At 49.7% G+C, this 18,258-nt stretch overlaps 1 protein-coding gene across 1 annotated transcript in view; it reads left to right on the top strand.

The window, feature by feature from the left end:
• Positions 1–17,897, top strand: part of ZNRF3 (zinc and ring finger 3) — a 61,468-nt gene extending 43,571 nt beyond the window's left edge. Inside the window, exons 2-8 of the mRNA XM_046640808.1 lie at positions 5,045–5,119; positions 5,535–5,666; positions 7,234–7,344; positions 8,362–8,529; positions 10,184–10,286; positions 10,978–12,732; positions 14,373–17,897. Of these exons, the coding sequence (XP_046496764.1) occupies positions 5,045–5,119; positions 5,535–5,666; positions 7,234–7,344; positions 8,362–8,529; positions 10,184–10,286; positions 10,978–12,732; positions 14,373–14,419 (2,391 nt within the window). The 3' untranslated portion in view covers positions 14,420–17,897. The remainder of the gene's footprint in view (positions 1–5,044; positions 5,120–5,534; positions 5,667–7,233; positions 7,345–8,361; positions 8,530–10,183; positions 10,287–10,977; positions 12,733–14,372) is intronic.
• The last annotated feature ends 361 nt before the right edge of the window (positions 17,898–18,258 follow it).

An 18,258-nucleotide genomic window follows, 5' to 3' on the forward strand; every position in this document is an offset into this window, starting at 1 on the left:
GTCCAGCTTCCGGGCTGGCCCCGTGGCCGAGTGGTTAAGTTCGCGAGCTCCGCTACAGGCGGCCCAGTGTTTCGTTGGTTCGAATCCTGGGCGCGGACATGACACTGCTCATCAAACCACGCTGAGGCAGCATCCCACATGCCACAACTAGAAGGACCCACAATGAAGAATATACAACTATGTACTGGAGGGCTTTGGGGAGAAAAAGGAAAAAAAAAAAATCTTTAAATAAAAAAAAAAAAGAGTCCAGCTTCCTTGGTTATCCTATGGTCAGGAGTTTAGAACAAAGGAGATTTTTAGCCATCCTTTGGGTTATTTCCAATTAAGGTTATATTCTGTCAGGGTTTTCATACAATAAAGATTAGCCACTGGAGATACCACATCCAGTGCCCGACGAAGAAGCAGATAAACAGGTGAAAAATGGAGGCTGTGCCCAGAGGCCCCAGGGGGTAGGTATGGAGTCAGACCTACCCTCTCACACCAGGGAGAGTGCCAGATCCATTCCTGGTTGGAATTCCAGAATTTAATTGAAACTAAAGCAGGCTCTAGGCTTTAAGTTTTCCCACCCACAAGGTGGTAACAGGACTATTCTCATCAGAATGCCCCATTCCAATCCAGAAATTCAAGACTCAAACATATTGACAGAAGCACTTCCTTAGGGGTAAACCACATCCCCGTTCAGGGAGCAATAACCCAGGAGTATGGTCCCAGGCAGGCTTTCTTTCGTTTAGAATGAACGTTTATTGAATAACCATAGGAGTCTTGTATTGCAGTAAGTGCCAACCACAGTAGGACCCTGTCTTCTGGGGCTTGAAATTTTGTACTTTGCAAAATGTAAGTGTGCAGAGGTTTGTACTTTTGATACTTGCCTCAGTGGTTATGGACATTGTTTAGCCTCGGGTCTTGCAGCCCTGGAAAGGTAGATAAAGGACCACCACAACCTTTTATTCCACGTTCTGCTGCTGGGCTTCTGGTCACCTGCTGGCTGGTTCCAACCTGCCCTGGCCTGATGGAAGCAGCAAAGGTGATGAAGGATGTGAAAATTCCTGTGTGGGTGGGGTCGAGGGGAAGGGCATGCAGAGGTCAGTAAGGCAGAGCCTTTGGCTGCTTCTGGGAGGCCTTGCCGAGACTCCCACCCGTTTTCTGCTGCTCAGACCCTTCTCATGCTTTTCTTTCTGGTCTGGTCTGTGCACAGTTAGGGTAACTGCCCTTTCCAACTGTAGCCCAGTTTACCAGTGACCTTCATCCAGCAACATCCACTAGGCTGCATCTTTCCTTTCTTTGAAACAGCCTCATCTTGAGGGTTTGGGATATTAAGTGTGTGACTTTATCAAGATAGGGTTTCTGGCAATCACAAGACTAGTAATATCCCAACTATGGTTTAGATTTGTTTTGAAATAATATTCGGGCCCAAGCTTGACTAGGTAAAATGGTGAATGGTCAAAGATATGAAGATTGGTTCAAGGATATGCCTTATCAATTTTTTAATTTTAATTTTAATTTTTTTGCTGAGCAAGATTCGCTTTGAGCTAACATCTCTTGCCAGTCTTCTTTTTTGCTTGAGGAAGATTGGCCCTGAGCTAACATCTGTGCCAGTCTTCCTCTATTTTGTGTGTGGGAGCCACCACAGCATGGCTGCTGACAAGTGGTGTAGGTACATGCCCAAGTGCTGCACCCAGGCTGCCGAATTGGAGCACACCAAATTTAACCACTGGGACACGGCGCCAGCCCCACCTCATTAATTTTTAAACTGAAAATGGGGGGCGAGGGGCAAAGTGCGACCAAGTAATGTTCTGTGTTTTTTAATTTGCTTTGGGAGTAGTATAATTAATGTGTTATTTTCTAAATATGGATTATTCGTGGCCTGTTTTAAAAAGGAGCCAGATATTGACAGGTGAGTTCCCAACAGAATCTTGGGTAGACTCCTGTCCTGTCCAGTCCTGGTATGTGCAAGAAATACAACCCTATTTTAATAGCAGCTTACATTAAACGTAATCTTTAAAGTAAGTCTACTGTGAGAATTCTTTTCTTTTTTTTTTTAAGATTTTTTTTTTCCTTTTTCTCCCCAAAGCCCCCCAGTACATAGTTGTGTGTTTTTAGTTGTGGGTCCTTCCAGCTGTGGCACATGGGACACCGCCTCAGCATGGCTTGATGAGTCGTGCCATGTCGGCACCCAGGATTTGAACCAGCGAAACCCTGGGCTGCCAAAGCAGGGCGTGCGAACTTAACCACTCAGCCACAGGGCTGGCCCCAGAATTATCATTTTCTGAAACAGAATATTTGTACTTGTATCCTGTGCATTAGCCTGATGGTGTCTGAAGTCAAGATATAAATGGGATTTAAGCACTGTATTCTTCTTCTTCTTCTTTTTTTTTTTTGAGGAAGACTGGCCCTGAGCTCACATCTGTGCCCATCTTCCTCTATTTTATATGTGGGACGCCCATCACAGCGTGGCTTGCCATGTGGTGCCATGTCCACACCCGGGATCTGAACCAGCCAACCCCAGGCTGCCAAAGTGGAACGTGCGCACTTAACCACTGCGCCACCTGGCCGGCCCTAAGCACTTTATCCTTGACTTGCTCTTTTCAGTATAGAAACCAGGAGACTGCTCAGTCCTCCTAGATTTTGTTAAAAATGTCTTTTTTTAAGTGCTTGTCACGAATGGGTCATGCCTCACCTCCAAATCCTTGTGACTTCCACATTCTTGTGAAGCAGGGAAGCCTGAAACCGAGCAGGCCACGTGTCTGAAGGCGTTGCACACCCCAGATGCTGCAGCCTTTCATCCTGCAGCCATTAGATTCTCCAGGTGCGACAGCTTCAAAGCAGGAGGTGCTGGGGGCTCCCGATCAAGACGGATCTGAACACACATTCCCCTCGGGTGCTGTTTGATGTGCTTGATCATGGAATGAAAGCCAAATAAAGGAACGAGAGGTCCTGTTTATTACCTCGTTTTCGGTGCTGTTCCTCAGGGCCCTTCTACGTCTAGGGAAAGAATTCGTGAGGAAAACTGGGATACCACCAGAGCAGGAGACACAAACACCTACTTACTGTTAACTCTGGGGCCCACAAGCTGTTGGCGTCAGGCAAAGGAGTTTGTGCTTCTGAAGAGCTATATGGAGGAAAGTGATGCCACCTGGCCTAGAGCTTTCTCACTGTGCCGTCATGTCCTCTCTTGCTGGAGGTGGCTGATAGTGCCATTGCAGCTCTTTCTGCATCAGTCTGATCAGTCCCCTGCCTCTCAGTTGAGTGACTGTGAACTAGAAGGGACCCTAATACAGGTGGGGAAACTGAGGCTGAGGCTAAAAGAGATTCAGTGACTTGCCGACCATTGGCAGCTTGTCAGTGACAGAGCCAGGAATAGCTCCCAAGAGTCACTTCTGCCTGCAGGGTGCTGGTGATAAAACAGGGTGGGATGGACAAGCGGCAGAGGAGATTTTAAATACGTCGAATCTCAATTCAACAAGAGAGAAACTCCAGCAGAACAAGGGACAGTACCCAGGGGGTCCGAGCTTGTTAAGTTGCAGAGGACTTTGCCGTACCGCTGAGGATTTCACTGCCCTGCTTGTTTGGTACAAAGTACAGGCAATTGTCTTCTTGTAAAAGCTGTGGGATAAGACTGCCCTCTGGTGGGCTGGTGGAGCCATTGGTCCAGCCACTTTCTCCTCTACTTAAGTTCCGTGTCGCTTCTTATGCTGCATCTGTGTTGAGCGATTATTCCTATTGAAGGAACTCAGATTATTTTATTTGTGAAGGACTGTGGCCCCTAGAGATTTTCTTGACCTCTAAGCACTAGCCATCATTTGCCCATTTATAGGAGGTTTTGTTTTTTTGTTTGTTTTTTTCCCCCCACGTTAGAAGTGTCTTATTCGCCAATAAGATTAGGGTTTCTAAAAGCAAGGGTGATGTCTCCTGTCTTGTTCTTCCATAGCTTCTTCCCTGTTGTCTACTTAGCTGTTCATGAAATCAGAAGGTTCACTGAGATGGAAAGGAATCCCTTCTCCCCCAAAAGAATCCCACCATTTCATTCGTTTGTAAAACATTCTAATCTCATCTCTCTGATCAGTACTTCCCCAAGGGGTTGAATGATCAGAATCCCTCAGAAAACTTTCAGAACTCAGTTTCCTGGGCCTTACTCCAGCCCTGCTGAATCAGTCTCTGTGGTCGGAGCCAGGAAATCTGCTTTATAAACTTCCCAAGTGGTTTTTGAGGTGCAGCCAGGTTTGGCAGCCAACTGCTCTAAATCCACATTTACAATTATTTCTCGTAGCTTTGCCCCATGGCAGCATCTCCAAAAGTCTTCAGCTTATGTGAGTTATTAAAACTGACCGTTTTGAGAGTCCTTTGGAGATATTCAGGATACTAGTCTAACTGCAGTACTGGGTGACATAGGAAGAAAGAAGGGCCACGAGAGAAGGACTGAAAGCATTTGCTTTGTTTGCCAGCGGCTCTGTGTTCACAGCAGAAAATACTGAAACCAGTACATTTCTGCTGACCAGGCAGGTTGTTGATTTGTCATTTATTTTTTTTTTTTAAAGATTTTATTTTTTCCTTTTTCTCCCCAAAGCCCCCCCGGTACACAGTTGTATATTCTTTGTTGTGGGTCCTTCTAGTTGTGGTATGTGGGACGCCGCCTCAGCGTGGTTTGATGAGCAGCGTCATGTCCGCGCCCAGGATTCGAACCAACGAAACACTGGGCCGCCTGCAGCGGAGCGCGCGAACTTAACCACTCGGCCACGGGGCCAGCCCCGATTTGTCATTTATTTTTAAGGTTTAGGCAGATAGGGAGCCATAGGTTAATTTAGAACCCAGTTATTTATTTTCACCCATTGTAACTCTTCTGCTTCTCAGGATAACTGTACAAGGTAGGTGGCGTTGCCCCTTTTTTACAGATGGGAAAGTTGAGGCTTAGCAAAGTTGGTTGCTCAAAGTCACATACATTGGTAACTGTCAGATTCTGCATTCGAATACAGGTCTGATTTCTAAGTCCGGCTTTGGAAAGGTAAGAGGACCAGAGTGCCAATCTGCTCTTTTTTTACTCTGCCAGGCCAAGCGAGCAGTGCAGCGGGGAGCCACGGCAGTCATCTTTGATGTGTCTGAAAACCCAGAAGCTATCGACCAGGTAAAGCCCTCGGGCCACGCCAATGGCTGCAGGCTCTCTGAGAGAAGCACTTCCTTTAGTTAGCTTGGCTTGTCACAGTTGTGTCACCCTCATCTCAGGGCCTTTGCACGTGTCTGCTGACGTTAGATGTCCATGTTTGGACATTATGCGCCAAGGCAGGCATATTGAGAGGGGTTAAGAGCCAGGAAGTTAGGGGTTGGGGGGCATTTTCAAAGATCCTTTTAGGCTTTCCGCCTGCCCAGTCCGCCCTAAAACAAGCATTGTCCTCAGCCCTGCCCTTCTGGGAGCTCCAAGGCTACAGTCCTTGAGGAGCTTGAGGATTTCCAGTGTTTAGCATCCTTTCCCTCCAGCCGTTTTTTCTCTCTCCTGCTTCTTAAAGTGTGTCTTCTGACCAGGACCATCTCTTTTTTCTTAGCTAAATCAGGGCTCGGAAGACCCGCTCAAGAGGCCAGTGGTGTATGTGAAGGGTGCAGATGCCATCAAGCTGATGAACATTGTCAACAAGCAGAAAGTGGCTCGAGCGAGGATTCAGCACCGCCCTCCCCGAGTGAGCCTCCTCCCTGGCCGGCCACGCCCGGCACCTTCTCTGCTGCTGCCTGAGCCTTGATTCCCTTTGGGCTTTTGTTCCTTTCTTCTTTCTGCCTAAAATGCTGATGCACCCCCCGTTCCTGAAGGTTAAGGTCAGATACAAGGCTGGAGGCCAGGGCGAAATTTTACCTGTGTTTTAGAGAGGATTTGAAAAGTGCTCCCAGAAATACAGTCATGTGTCACTTAACAACGGGGACGTGTTCTGAAAAATGCATTGTTAGTTGATTTCGTCATTCTGCAAACATCATAGAATGTACTTACACAAACTTAGGTGGCACAACATCCTACTCACCTAGGCTATATGGCACTAACCTTATGGGACCACTGTCCATGTGCGTCCCATCGTTGACCGGAATATCAACATATGGCACATGACTAGATGATTCATGCCAAGATGTCTCTAGACTCTTCTACCTGCCATCCCCTCTTGTCCTTATTTCTCTTCCGTCCCATCTCCCTCTGAAAGGCTAGCTAAGGAGGACTGAAGGGAAAGAATACCCAGCACTCGGCTTTCCATGTCCCCCTCCTTCCATTTGACCTAGAGGAGAGAAAAAGGCCTGTCCTTCCTTCTTCCCGTGGGGTTAATTGCATTTTTGAACCCCCTACCTTATATTTGAGACTGGAAAAGTTAGCTTTCAGCCGGGATTGAAGTTCATGGCTTCCAGGTTGTTAATGAATAGCGGTTAGGCTTCTCCTAAGTGTGTTGAGGCGACACTGCTGGCCATTAACTCTTGTCTGGCATCCTCTACCCAAACCTCAGGCTGAAGATTCTAGGAATCTGGTACAGGTGCCCCGTACATGGTTTATTTCCTCTTTACAAATACTGGAATATTCACACATAGCATGATTCTTTTGCATGCACCAAATATCTTGATACCCACAGCATTCAATTAGCAAATCTCTATTCCTGTTGGCTAAATGCGTGTCCTAGATGAGGCGGCCTCAAGGTTTTAGGAGGCAGTGTGCTGTGAGGAAAAGGTAAGAACTAAAACCGGAGGGAGTTTGCAGAACGGACTTGCTGGCTTCTTTTTAAAGGAAAGAAGAGCACTTTGGTAAATATGACTCATTGTAGTGGAAGCCGATATTTGTGGAAGCAGCATACAATTTTCTGAGTTGTTGTAAACCATTAATTACATGGTTAGTAATCACTGTTCCCTCAAAACATGACACTCACTCCTTTGTCCCATAAATGTGATATTTGTGTTTATTTGGAAGGGCCTCTCCTACCAGTTACGGCGAACTTCGCGCTATTCCTCAGGGAGCTTGGCTTTGGGAGCAGAGTTCGCTTGGCTGTTAGGAGGCCTGGCTGAGACCACTGCAATCCTCCCCTTGGCCACACTGCAGGGTACTACCTGGGCCTGGAGAGCACACAGTGTGCATGTTAACAGAACCCCGGGTGTTCCCTGCAGATGAGGGGAAATGCACCCCAGTTGCCCATCCTTATGCCGACCCAGGCCCACACAGCTCGTGTGCCGGTTCCCAGGCTGAAGAGAGCGGTGACTCATTGTGTCTGTGTTCTGCTCCAGCAACCCACTGAATACTTTGACATGGGGATTTTCCTGGCTTTCTTCGTCGTGGTCTCCTTGGTCTGCCTCATCCTCCTTGTCAAAATCAAGCTGAAGCAGCGACGCAGTCAGGTAATTTCTCAGAGCAACCCGTGAAGAAACTTGATCCCCACTGCCCTGTCGCTAGTGAAAACCAGGGGTGGGGCCTGGGCTCTGTGGCCTGTTCCCAGAAGCCTAGAAACAGCAAAGACAGAGAAAACAAGAGCAAAGCTTATAGCACTGTCTCTCCTCTCTTCCAAAAGGGTCAGTCCTACAGAGGCTGAGCACTGGGGTTGTTCCCAGCCAGGAGTTTTTCTAAAGAAATGTTTGAATGTTAATTTGGAACCCTAGAGCCTTCCTCCTCAGATATAATCTGGGAACCATCAGCATCACTGAGAGCTTGGCAGAAACGCAGAATCTCAGGCCCCACCCTATACCTGCTGGATCTGAATCTCTGCTTCTACCAAGCTCTCCAGGCGATTCTCAGTATACAGAGTAGGCACTCTGATGCCCCAGCTGGCACATCACTGTGTGCTTGAAGGAAGGAAGGATTTGAGGGTGGAGGGTGATGAGAGGATAAGTGGGAACTTAGGCTCTCAAATGTGTAGCAGCGTGACGTCTCAGGAGAGAGATGGTGGACCTTGGCAGGCAATCTCTCGAGGAGAATTGCCGAGTTCTCACAGAGGTTGAGCGGCCACCACCAACAGAACAGTGGCCGGTGTTAATTGAGCACGTACCGTTGGCCAAGTGCTGAGCACTCAACGTGCGTTGTCTCATTTGCCCTCAGAACTTTCTTCAGTGTCAAGAGGAGGAGCCCTTGGCATGGAGCAGGTTAATAACTCAGGGTCTTGCAGAGTTGTCCAAGTAATTGGAGTAGACCTCTGCTGGTACTGCCACTTGGGAAAAGCCCAGGTTGATGTCGAGGACACTCAGGAATCTGGAGGATCTGTGCTGTGGCAATCTAAGTTTTTAGTGATCTCTCAAAGGTCTGTTCTGGCCTGAGAGAGACTAGCATTTGCTTGTCCTGATGCATGGAGTGCCATGGCCCTGGGGTGACTACTCCTGTTGATACATCCCAGACCCTAACATGGACCACATTCTGCCACACAGAATTCCATGAATAGGCTGGCCGTGCAGGCTCTGGAGAAGATGGAAACCAGAAAGTTCAACTCCAAGAGCAAGGGGCGCCGGGAGGGGAGCTGTGGGGCCCTGGACACGCTCAGCAGCAGCTCCACGTCCGACTGTGCCATCTGCCTTGAGAAGTACATCGACGGAGAGGTAATGGCAGAGGCAGGGCCCCTCCCGGGTGGGCATGAGGTACACAGGTTAGCAGAAGCACACAGAATCTATAAGGATAGGGCCCCGTGTCCTCTTCCCACAGCTTTGCAGGAGCAGAAAGGCTTAAATGCCTAGGTCTCAAGGGGATGACCTGAGACATTCTAACTGCTGTTTCCCCTGGAAAGGGGCGGCCACATTGCAGAGACACTGTCTCCAGAGGACCCAGCTGAACACAAGTGATTTTGAAAGTTGATCAGAAATATATGGTAGGACCAGAAAATGTCTGGTTTTAAGGACATTCATACATGTTGACTTAATTTCAGAATTGCTCTTCTGAAAACTCTGAGACGAGACTTGATAGAAATCTCTCCTACAAAGCCATGTGGAACATTTGGTGTTTTTATTTATAAAGAGAGAAAAGATGGGATGTCCCCTTATTTCTTCTACCTTTTTTTCTGAAAATTTCAAATTTTCAGAAAAGTTGCAAGAATCATACAATGAATGACGTATCATTCACCTAGAATCACCCATTGTTAACATTTGGCCATGTTTGCTGAATCTTTCTAGATAGAGGGGTACATACACTCACATTTGGCTGGGGGCAGACCACTTCAGTGTTAGTTGCAGACATTTGATGCCCCTTTGATGAAAGCGTTCTACTGCTGTGTAGGCTGTTGGATGAAAAGTGAGTTTTTGCAGAGGCCTTTAGATTAATAGAGTCTTGCATGGTCTCTAGGTGCAGACTGCCTGGGTTCTAATCCTGGCCCAGGCGGGTTCTAGCTTTGTGATCTTGGGCAAGTGACTTCATGCTCTATGCCTGTGCTTGTGACACAGGCCCAAGAATGTCCTACATTCCAGGTGATCACAAAGGTTACACGAGAAAATACAAGTAGAACTCTTGCCACGGTCCAGCACAGCATTAGATATTAGTTTGAATGTTATTGCATTAAGCTGGTGAGAGAATGGAAAAACAAAGTAAAATGAGCAAATTTGGAGGGTGCCTGGGCTCAGGAACTCCAGAGGTGGTTCTCCCTCAGAAAACCCCATCACCTCCTCTCCACACAGGCTGCTTTGTTATAAACCATGTGCCCTAGGTGAGTGTTCAGGGCCCAGTGAAGGAAAGCACAGGAGAACTTTGCCCCTTTGCTGCCCCACCCCTCAATCCTGAGTCCTGGGCATCTTCCTTTCTACTGGTCCCCATTTGGGGTACCTGGAGGCAGCCACCATCTCAGAGATGCAGGAGATCTTGGGGTGTGCTCGCCCTCTCTCCTCACGCCCAGGCTGCCCATCTGCACTAGCTCATGGCTCCAGTCTTCCCTTGTGTGCGGCATGAATGTGAGTGCCCTCCTTCTGTGACAGGACAGGAGCCTGCCTCTGTGTTTTCTCCCTTACCTCTGAAGGCCATGGTTGGGGCTCACTGATGGCCATTTCCTTTTCCCTGGAACCCGTGCGTGGGCCTTGACTCCAGGGAATTGAGTCTACCTGTAGCTAGAGATGGGGAGGAGGAAGGGGAGAGAGACTCTGGGCCCTGGTATGGGGAACAGGGCTCCTTGGTCCACACTGGGCTCCAGGAAGAAGCACATGCGGGGCTGAGGCAGAACTGCCCTCCACCTGTGCCCTCCCTTCAGGCTGTGCGTCCTCTCTCCCTTCCCAGGAGCTGCGGGTTATCCCTTGTACTCACCGCTTTCACAGGAAGTGCGTGGACCCATGGCTGCTGCAGCACCACACCTGCCCCCACTGTCGGCACAACATCATAGGTAACTGTCACATGCCTTCATCGTTGCTGAAGAGTCACTGTCCCTACCGAGTGCCTAGCAAGAGCGTGGCATATGCTACAGGCTGGTGCATGAGCAAGGCCACCAAGCATTGCCATCTGGACTTGGAGGCATGGCGACTTTGGGTTCTGGAGGTCACCAGGCCTCTAGACCCTGAGGAGAGCCTGGCCTGAAGAATTGCCCTGAGTTCAAGTCTTGGCCTTCACGTGAACCAGTTTTCTGACCTTGGGCAAGGCATCTGGCCTCTCCAGGCCTTAGGCCCGCGATCTCTTTAGCGGGAATGACAGTGATGACGCTTGCCTCTGCCCAGTGCTACAGGGTTGTGGTGCTGCTTCTGTGTCACTGTGGTGTTGGCTGAGGGGGCTGGAACACAGGGTGCACTCAGAGTAGTTCTTTTTCTAAGAGGGAAATGAGTTTCATCTTTGTATCCTATCCTGTTGCTCTCTGCAAACTCCTGTGGGGAGATGGGAGATGGGCCCTGACAGGTGTGGCCACCTTTCAAATAGAGAAGCTGGTCAGCTCTGGCAGCATGGCTGAGTTTGGTGACACCTTAGACTGGGCACCTTGGCATGTGATCAAGCCTGCTGCTTCAGTCTTTGCCCTGATTCATCCCTCCTAGCCCCTGGCCCCAGCGTGCTCAGCTGCTGACTTTCCTTCCTCCCCTTCTCCCCAGAACAAAAGGGAAACCCAAGCACCATGTGCGTGGAGACCAGCAACCTCGCACGCAGCCGGCAGCAGAGGGTGATCTTGCCAGTGCACTACCCTGGCCGCGTGCACAGGACCAACGCCATCCCAGCCTACCCTACAAGGACAAGCATGGACTCCCATGGGAACCCCGTCACACTGCTGACCATGGACCGGCACGGGGAGCAGAGCCTCTATTCGCCACAAACCCCCACCTACATCCGCAGCTACCCACCCCTCCACCTGGACCACACCCTGGCCCCTCACCGCTGTGGCCTGGAGCACCGGGCCTATTCGCCAGCCCACCCCTTCCGCAGGCCCAAGTTCAGCGGCCGCAGCTTTTCCAAGGCAGCTTGCTTCTCCCAGTATGAGACCATGTACCAACACTACTACTTCCAGGGCCTCAGCTACCCTGAGCAGGAGGGTCAGGCCGCACCCAGCCTCGCTCCCAGGGGCCCTTCCCGTGCCTTTCCCCCGAGTGGCAGCAGCAGCCTGCTCTTCCCCACTGTGGTGCACATGGCCCCGCCCTCCCACCTGGAGAGTGGCAGCACATCCAGCTTTAGCTGCTACCACGGCCAGCGCTCGGTGTGCAGCGGCTACCTGGCCGACTGCCCGGGCAGTGACAGCAGCAGCAGCAGCAGCAGCTCTGGCCAGTGCCACTGCTCCTCCAGTGACTCCATGGTGGACTGCACTGAGGTCAGCAACCAAGGCGTGTACGGGAGCTGCTCCACCTTCCGCAGCTCCCTCAGCAGCGACTATGACCCCTTCATCTACCGCAGCCGGAGCCCCTGTCGCACCAGTGACGTGGGGGGCTCGGGCACCTCTGGCTGGGGGCCTGTCATGCGCCTTGAGGGCTCCCTGCCACCTGAGGAGCTCCTGGCAGCCCACAGTCCAGGCGCTGGGCAGGGAGAGCCTTGGCCTGGCCCTGCCTCTCCCGCGGGGGACCGGCTGTCCACCTGCAGCCTCGAGATGGACTACAGCAGCAACTCCTCCCTGGAGCACAGGGCGCCCAATAGCTCTACCTCAGAAGTGGGGCTCGAGGCTTCTCCTGGGGCCGCCCCAGACCTCAGGAGGACCTGGAAGGGGAGCCGTGAGGGGCCCTCGTGTGCCTGCTGCTGCGAGCTCCAGCCCTCCGCACTGGAGCCCAGCGTAGGAGGAGCGGGGGGCAGCACCTTGTTCCTGGGCACCCCGCTCTGTGAGGGCTGTGGCCCCACAGGTGGGGAGTCACAGCCGGGAAGCTCCCAGGGCCTATATGGCCTTCACCCAGACCATTTGCCCAGGACAGATGGGGTGAAATATGAGGGCCTGCCCTGCTGCTTCTATGAAGAGAAGCAGGTGGCCCATGGTGGCGGAGGGGGCAGCGGCTGCTACACTGAGGACTGCTCGGTGAGCGTGCAGTACACGCTCGCCCAGGAGGCCCCGCCCAGCTGCCACCCAGGGGCCCGGGACCTGAGCCAGCGCATCCCCATCATTCCAGAGGATGTGGACTGTGAGTTGGGCCTGTCCTTGGACTGCCATGGAACCCACGGCCTTGGCCCTTGGGGTGGGACGCCGGGCCTGGACGCCCTGTGGCCCCACAGGGGTCTGGGAGCAGCTCAGGAAGAAGAGCGGGTTCTGTGCTGCCAGGCCAGGGCACCGCTGCCCCCTGGATGTCTCCTGGAGGAGGCAGGGGCCACCAGGGCCAACTTACCCGGTGCCTCCCAGGACACTCAGGAGTCCAACGCCACAGCCACTGAGGCTGCAGGTGAGAGCAGGAGATGACAGTAGGCCAGAGTCGGGGTCCTCTTCTCTCTCTCTGGTGGTTTTCTAGGTGACTTCCTTTGTGTCTCTGACTTTAAACACCGTCTGTACCTGATGACTTCCCAGTGTTATTCCCCAACCCAGCCTCCTCTGAGTTCCAGACCCACCGTGCCCTCTCCTTCCATGATTTCTGCCCCCAAATGCTACATAAGCATCCCATCCTCATGTCCACAGCAGCACTCTTGAGTTCCTCCCTCTGGGCCCACCCTTCTCCAAGGCTCCCCACCCAGCTGCTCAGGCCAAAAGCCCAGGCACCATCCCCGGGCCTGCCCTGTCGCTCGCTCACCTGTGTCCTGGGCTACTCCACCTGTCTGTGAGAACCACATGTGCTTGTTTTCCCTCTGTCCAGAAAACTGAACTCCCAGAAAAATGAAACCGAGCAAAAGACATGCAGAATCCAAGTCCAGAATTTATTATTAGACTCAGCAGACATTGCCAGATAACTATAAAATTTCCTAACATTTTGTCTCAGTAATTAAACTGTGCAGGCCAGACCTTGTAGCAGTACAAGTTCCACCTCGAAACTGTATTCCAAACTTATCTACTGTGCCTCCCCACCTGCTCTCCCCTCCGTCGGGCCCATTTCCTCTCTCTGGGGGAGGACAGTGGCCTTCTGACTGGTCTGTCGCTAGTCTTGCGTTCCTCATGGCAAGCAGGGGAGTGTTCTTTGAAACACAGGTCTATGTCTTTACACTAGAAGACCCTTCAGTGACTTGCCATTTCCTTTCGATTTTTTTTTTTAAAGATTTTATTTTTTCCTTTTTCTCCCCAAAGCCCCCTGGTACATAGTTGTGTATTCTTCGTTGTGGGTTCTTCTAGTTGTGGCATGTGGGACGCCGCCTCAGCGTGGTCTGATGAGCAGTGCCATGTCCGCGCCCAGGATTCGAACCAACGAAACACTGGGCCGCCTGCAGCGGAGCGCGCGAACTTAACCACTCGGCCACGGGGCCAGCCCCATCCTTTCGAATTTTAAAACTGTAAACTCTTCACCCAGTTCTATATGATCCGGCCCCTGCCTACCCCTCTGACCCCCTCCTCCTTTGCTCCCCTCCTTGCCCTATGGCCTCAGTCCTGTTCCTCCAACGCGACAAGTTCCAGCCTCCATACCCCTCTGCCGCTTCTCTCCTCCAGATCTCAGCTTAAATGACGCCCTCCAGCCCCCTCCGAGGTTACTCTCCCACTGTTTCCTTACTTCCCTGGTTATCACAATCTGAAATTACTTTGTTTTGGGGTCTGTACACTCTGTGAGAGGGTCTTCTCTGCTCTTCCCAGTGCCTGCCACAGTGCCTGATCCACATCTTTTCATGCTAAGGGCTTCCAGAAGGCTCTGCACATCCAGTTGAGGGGAGGCCAGCTCTCTAGGAGGCATGTGTACTCCTAGCACAGAATGAGGAGCTCTCGGAAACAGAGCGCTTCTTCAGCCCTTTACCATATGCAGTCTGTCCAGTCTTAGGAGCTGTCACTTCCGGAGAGCCTGCCACACGCTGGGGACAGGCACCCAAGTCCCTTACCTGGTCCCCGTGCGGAGCCCCCGAAGGCTGCCATGCCCGCTCCCTCTCCTGATGATTGTTCTCTCTCCTCCAGGACAGAGATCTCACCCAGCAGAAGGTGGCGGCAGCCCGGGTGCCTGAGCCCAGAAGGAACTCTTATGTGGAAATGGGAACTGCACGGAGACTCCAAATTCTGACTTCCTTCAGAAAAAACAGAAAATTTTTGTAGCTTTGACAAACACACAAAAGTGGTAATAAAGAGAGCCCTCCTTCTCAACCCAAAATGTGAGCCACCTGTGGCAAACCCTCCCCCCACAATTAACAAACCAACAGACACAATTCTCTGAGTCCTTTGCCTCTTTTGATAACATGTTATTCTTCTGTTTTGTAAAGTGTGTGTGCTTGGGGTTCCGAGGTGTGTGGGATTGAATTCTCTGCTTTGTTTTTTAAGATATTATATGTAAATGTAAAAAGTTATTTAAATATATATTTTAAAGAACCCTAACCGCCAACTTTTGCTGAAAAAAAAAATCACTGCTGCATTAATTGAACCACACCATGTGTAGATACTGTTGTCTCCCCGGAGGGAGCTCAGGCCTTTGAAAAGCTCAGGGCTACACCTGCCTTAGAAAATGAACCAGAAACTTGAAGTAAAGCTAGTTGATATGGGTACAAACTCTGAGGAACAATGCAATGCTGCCTCTTTCTTTCTCGTGGCAAATCCCAACGTACAAACTTTCAGGTTTCCTGGGAAGCCATGCCCCTCCAGCCCACACCTTTAGGCAGCTGATGGAAACAGCTAGGAATAGGGCGGAAGGTCTGCAGCACTGGGGAGCCGGGAGGAGCCATTGCTACATAAGCCCCATGGTGACAGGGACGCTTCTGCCCAGTGTCCTCAGTCTGTCCCCTCGGGTCATCGTTCTAAGTAAAAGGACAATTCACAATCCTGATCTTGGGCTTCCTACCACTGGCTGCAGAAATGGTTTGACGGGGTGTGTGGGGACAAACACCCAGGAGGAATGTACTTTTGCGGCCTTGGTGTCCGATGGGGCTGGGAGAGAGCGCTCTCGTAACCCGGAGAAGGGACGGAGGGCGCGCCGGAGCGTGCCTCTGCGCATGCGTCTGTGTGGGCGCAGCCACGCCCCTCGGCTGCTCAGGCCTCGGGCTGCCTTCCTGGGGGCGCAAGGCTGGGACCCCGCGGGGTCTGCGCGAGCTCCGCTTGAAGATACGGTTCCCATCCCACTTCGCCACCGAAGCACCGCTTCAGGGTTATTCAGGCCTCTGCCTCATGGCTGAAAGTGTGCATCTCGCCTGCAAATGTCTACTATCCTTTTTACCTAATGCACTATTATGTTTTGGTTTTCCATGAGACAGAGAAAGAGACTATCAGATAGTTTAGACCCAAAGGGTAGGTTTTTGTATATTTTTCCAGCCTTTTGTTGTTGTTTTTTAAGAGGGAGGGAGAGTTAAAAACCCAAACCATTTCTTTTTAAAGATGTTTCCATTTTAAAAGGGAGAATCTATTTAAAGCTATTTCAGATCAGGGATTGTCATCCTTTTTGTCCAATGTATTTCTTGTTCTAAAAAAATTTTTTTTAGAAGAAACTAATCACATTAGCCTTGTGCTTGCTGACTCTTCTGGTCACTTTTATTTATTCATTTATTCAGCAGATATTGTCATCTGAAATGCTCATATGCGGAGTAGGAACATTTCGACCTGGCCCCCTGTAGGTGGGGAAATAGAGATCGTGGGTTGCCAGGCAACTGTGATGACTCCTCCGGTAAGGCTCAGGGGAAGTCAGCCCAGGGTCCAGACCAGAACGTTTTGAATGAGAATCTCACTGTATCAGAATCCTTTTTTCTTAAAAACTCCAGCTTATGATGAGGAAATTTGCCTACTTCTAGCCAAGATTTGACAAAGAAATTCTAGCGTCAAATGATTGAGCCTTTTGCCATTTAGGAACTCACTGTGGTAAGATTTGTCCTCCAGCCTCAGTAGCGCAGTCTCTTGGGGGCGGCCCCCCGACCTCCTCACCGCCCCCGGGCTGTGCCCAGCACACCTGTTGGCCAGGGTGTGAGAAGCCCTAAGCTGTTGCCATGTGATCTGGGCTGCCTTTATTTCTCAGGCCAGGAGGAGCAGCTGCTGAGGACAACAGCTTGCATTACATGGGTTTAGGGAAGGGGTGGGGAGTATGGCTTCTAACATGAACTGCAAAAAACAGCTTCTCATTGTTGAGATTTTTTTTGTTGTTTGTGGTTTTGTTTTTTTTTGTTTTTAATGCCTTTGAGGGCATATTATTTTCCTTGTCTGAAACCATACCCCCAAAGTGGCTTTCTTTAGCCCAGGCTGGAAAACTGCTCAACAGCCTTAAGCAATAAATAGATGAGTAGAGAATGTGACTTCAACTGGGCTTGTTAAAATAAATGTGTCTAATTTTCATTTGAAAGAGCAACAACTACGGATGGCAAAAGAAGCACATTTAACTTTTGTAGTTTACAGGGTGGTAGAAACAGAAAAATGAAACTTTAAATATCAGCCATTGTCTTAAATTTGTGTTGGCTCGCTAGACAGGGAGGTCACCAGGATATAGTAACCAACTATATTAATGCCTCACCATTCAAATAAAAAGAAATATCTTCTTTGAAGTTGTAAAACTCCAGTAATGATGACAAATAGCTTTTTTGTTGGCCTCTCCGTGGTGGGTGGGGGTTATCTAGAGGTGGAAACTGGGAGCATAGCATTTTCCATTGAGAACCACCCCCCCAGCCAGAGTGGGAGTGGGACTGCTGGGCGTGGTCCCGTGGCCCAGCCCTGGGTGTAGGACAGCCACGTAAACTGACCAGTGCTACCAACCAGTTTAAAATGGGAGTTTGGGAGTTCTGATCAACAAGGTACCTCTTTGTGGTAGACACAGCCCCAGTGTGCTGGCTTTAATTCGCTCAGTCTCTTCACCTCTCTTCTGAACCCAAGCCATTTTATAAAGCTCCATCTGCTGTCCCAGCGCTCAGACCCTCCCTCATGTGCTGCTAGTTTCTACTCAAAGTTCATGCAGGACTAATGCTTTTAAAATGAGGTCTGAAAAATAATTACTAATCAAGAGTATTATTTTTTAAACAGAACTGCCTTTTTCTATTCTTTATATAAACTCTATTGTGTTGGTCTAACAAGGCACTATTTTAAAATGTTTTAAAAAAATTTCTCCCATAGCACTTAAAAGATATTTTGTAAAGACTTTGCTGTAAAGATTTTGTAATAAAATGGTCTAAGGGCTCCTTCTCTGACATTACCATTTTTAAAAAATGTTTTAAAGGCTAGAAAACAACTTATGTATATTCTGTATATGTATGGCAGCACATTTCATTTATGGAAATATGTTCTCAGAATATTTATTTACTAATATATTTATCTTAAGCCATGTCTTATGTTGAGAGTGTGACATTGTTGGAATAATCATTGAAAATGACTAACATGAGGCCCTGTAAATACATGATAATTGCACACAGATTTTACGTATTTGCCGACCAAAAATGATTTAAAACAAGTTGTAGTCTTCTATGGTTTTGTAACAAATTGTACAAATGACTGTAAAAAAAATACAATTTTATCAAGTATGTGTTACATGTTGTCATTGCTCTGTTTGGTAAAGGTCTGCAGATTCCACCAACAAGAGGTTTGCATGAAGTGATGCCTTTAACTTCAAATCGCTCGTGGAAGCATCCATATAATTTCCTCTCTTGTCAACATAAAGTTCAGGTTATTGGGGATTTGGGTGGTGTCATGGGAGAGTATCTGATAGAGAGTGTATGGGATTATGTCCTTGAGGTGGTGGTAGTTTTTCTGCTCAGCCCTGTGTGGAGGGAGTGAGAGAAATGGTAGTCGATCCTAGCAGTCCACTTTTTAAAGATGGGGAATATAGGCTGTATATAAACTGTTGACTTCAACTGCCAGGCCTTTTCCTACCCAGAAGACAGCGACCCTT

Source organism: Equus quagga, chromosome 15 (assembly GCF_021613505.1).
Source record: "Equus quagga isolate Etosha38 chromosome 15, UCLA_HA_Equagga_1.0, whole genome shotgun sequence".
Taxonomy (NCBI): domain Eukaryota; kingdom Metazoa; phylum Chordata; class Mammalia; order Perissodactyla; family Equidae; genus Equus; species Equus quagga.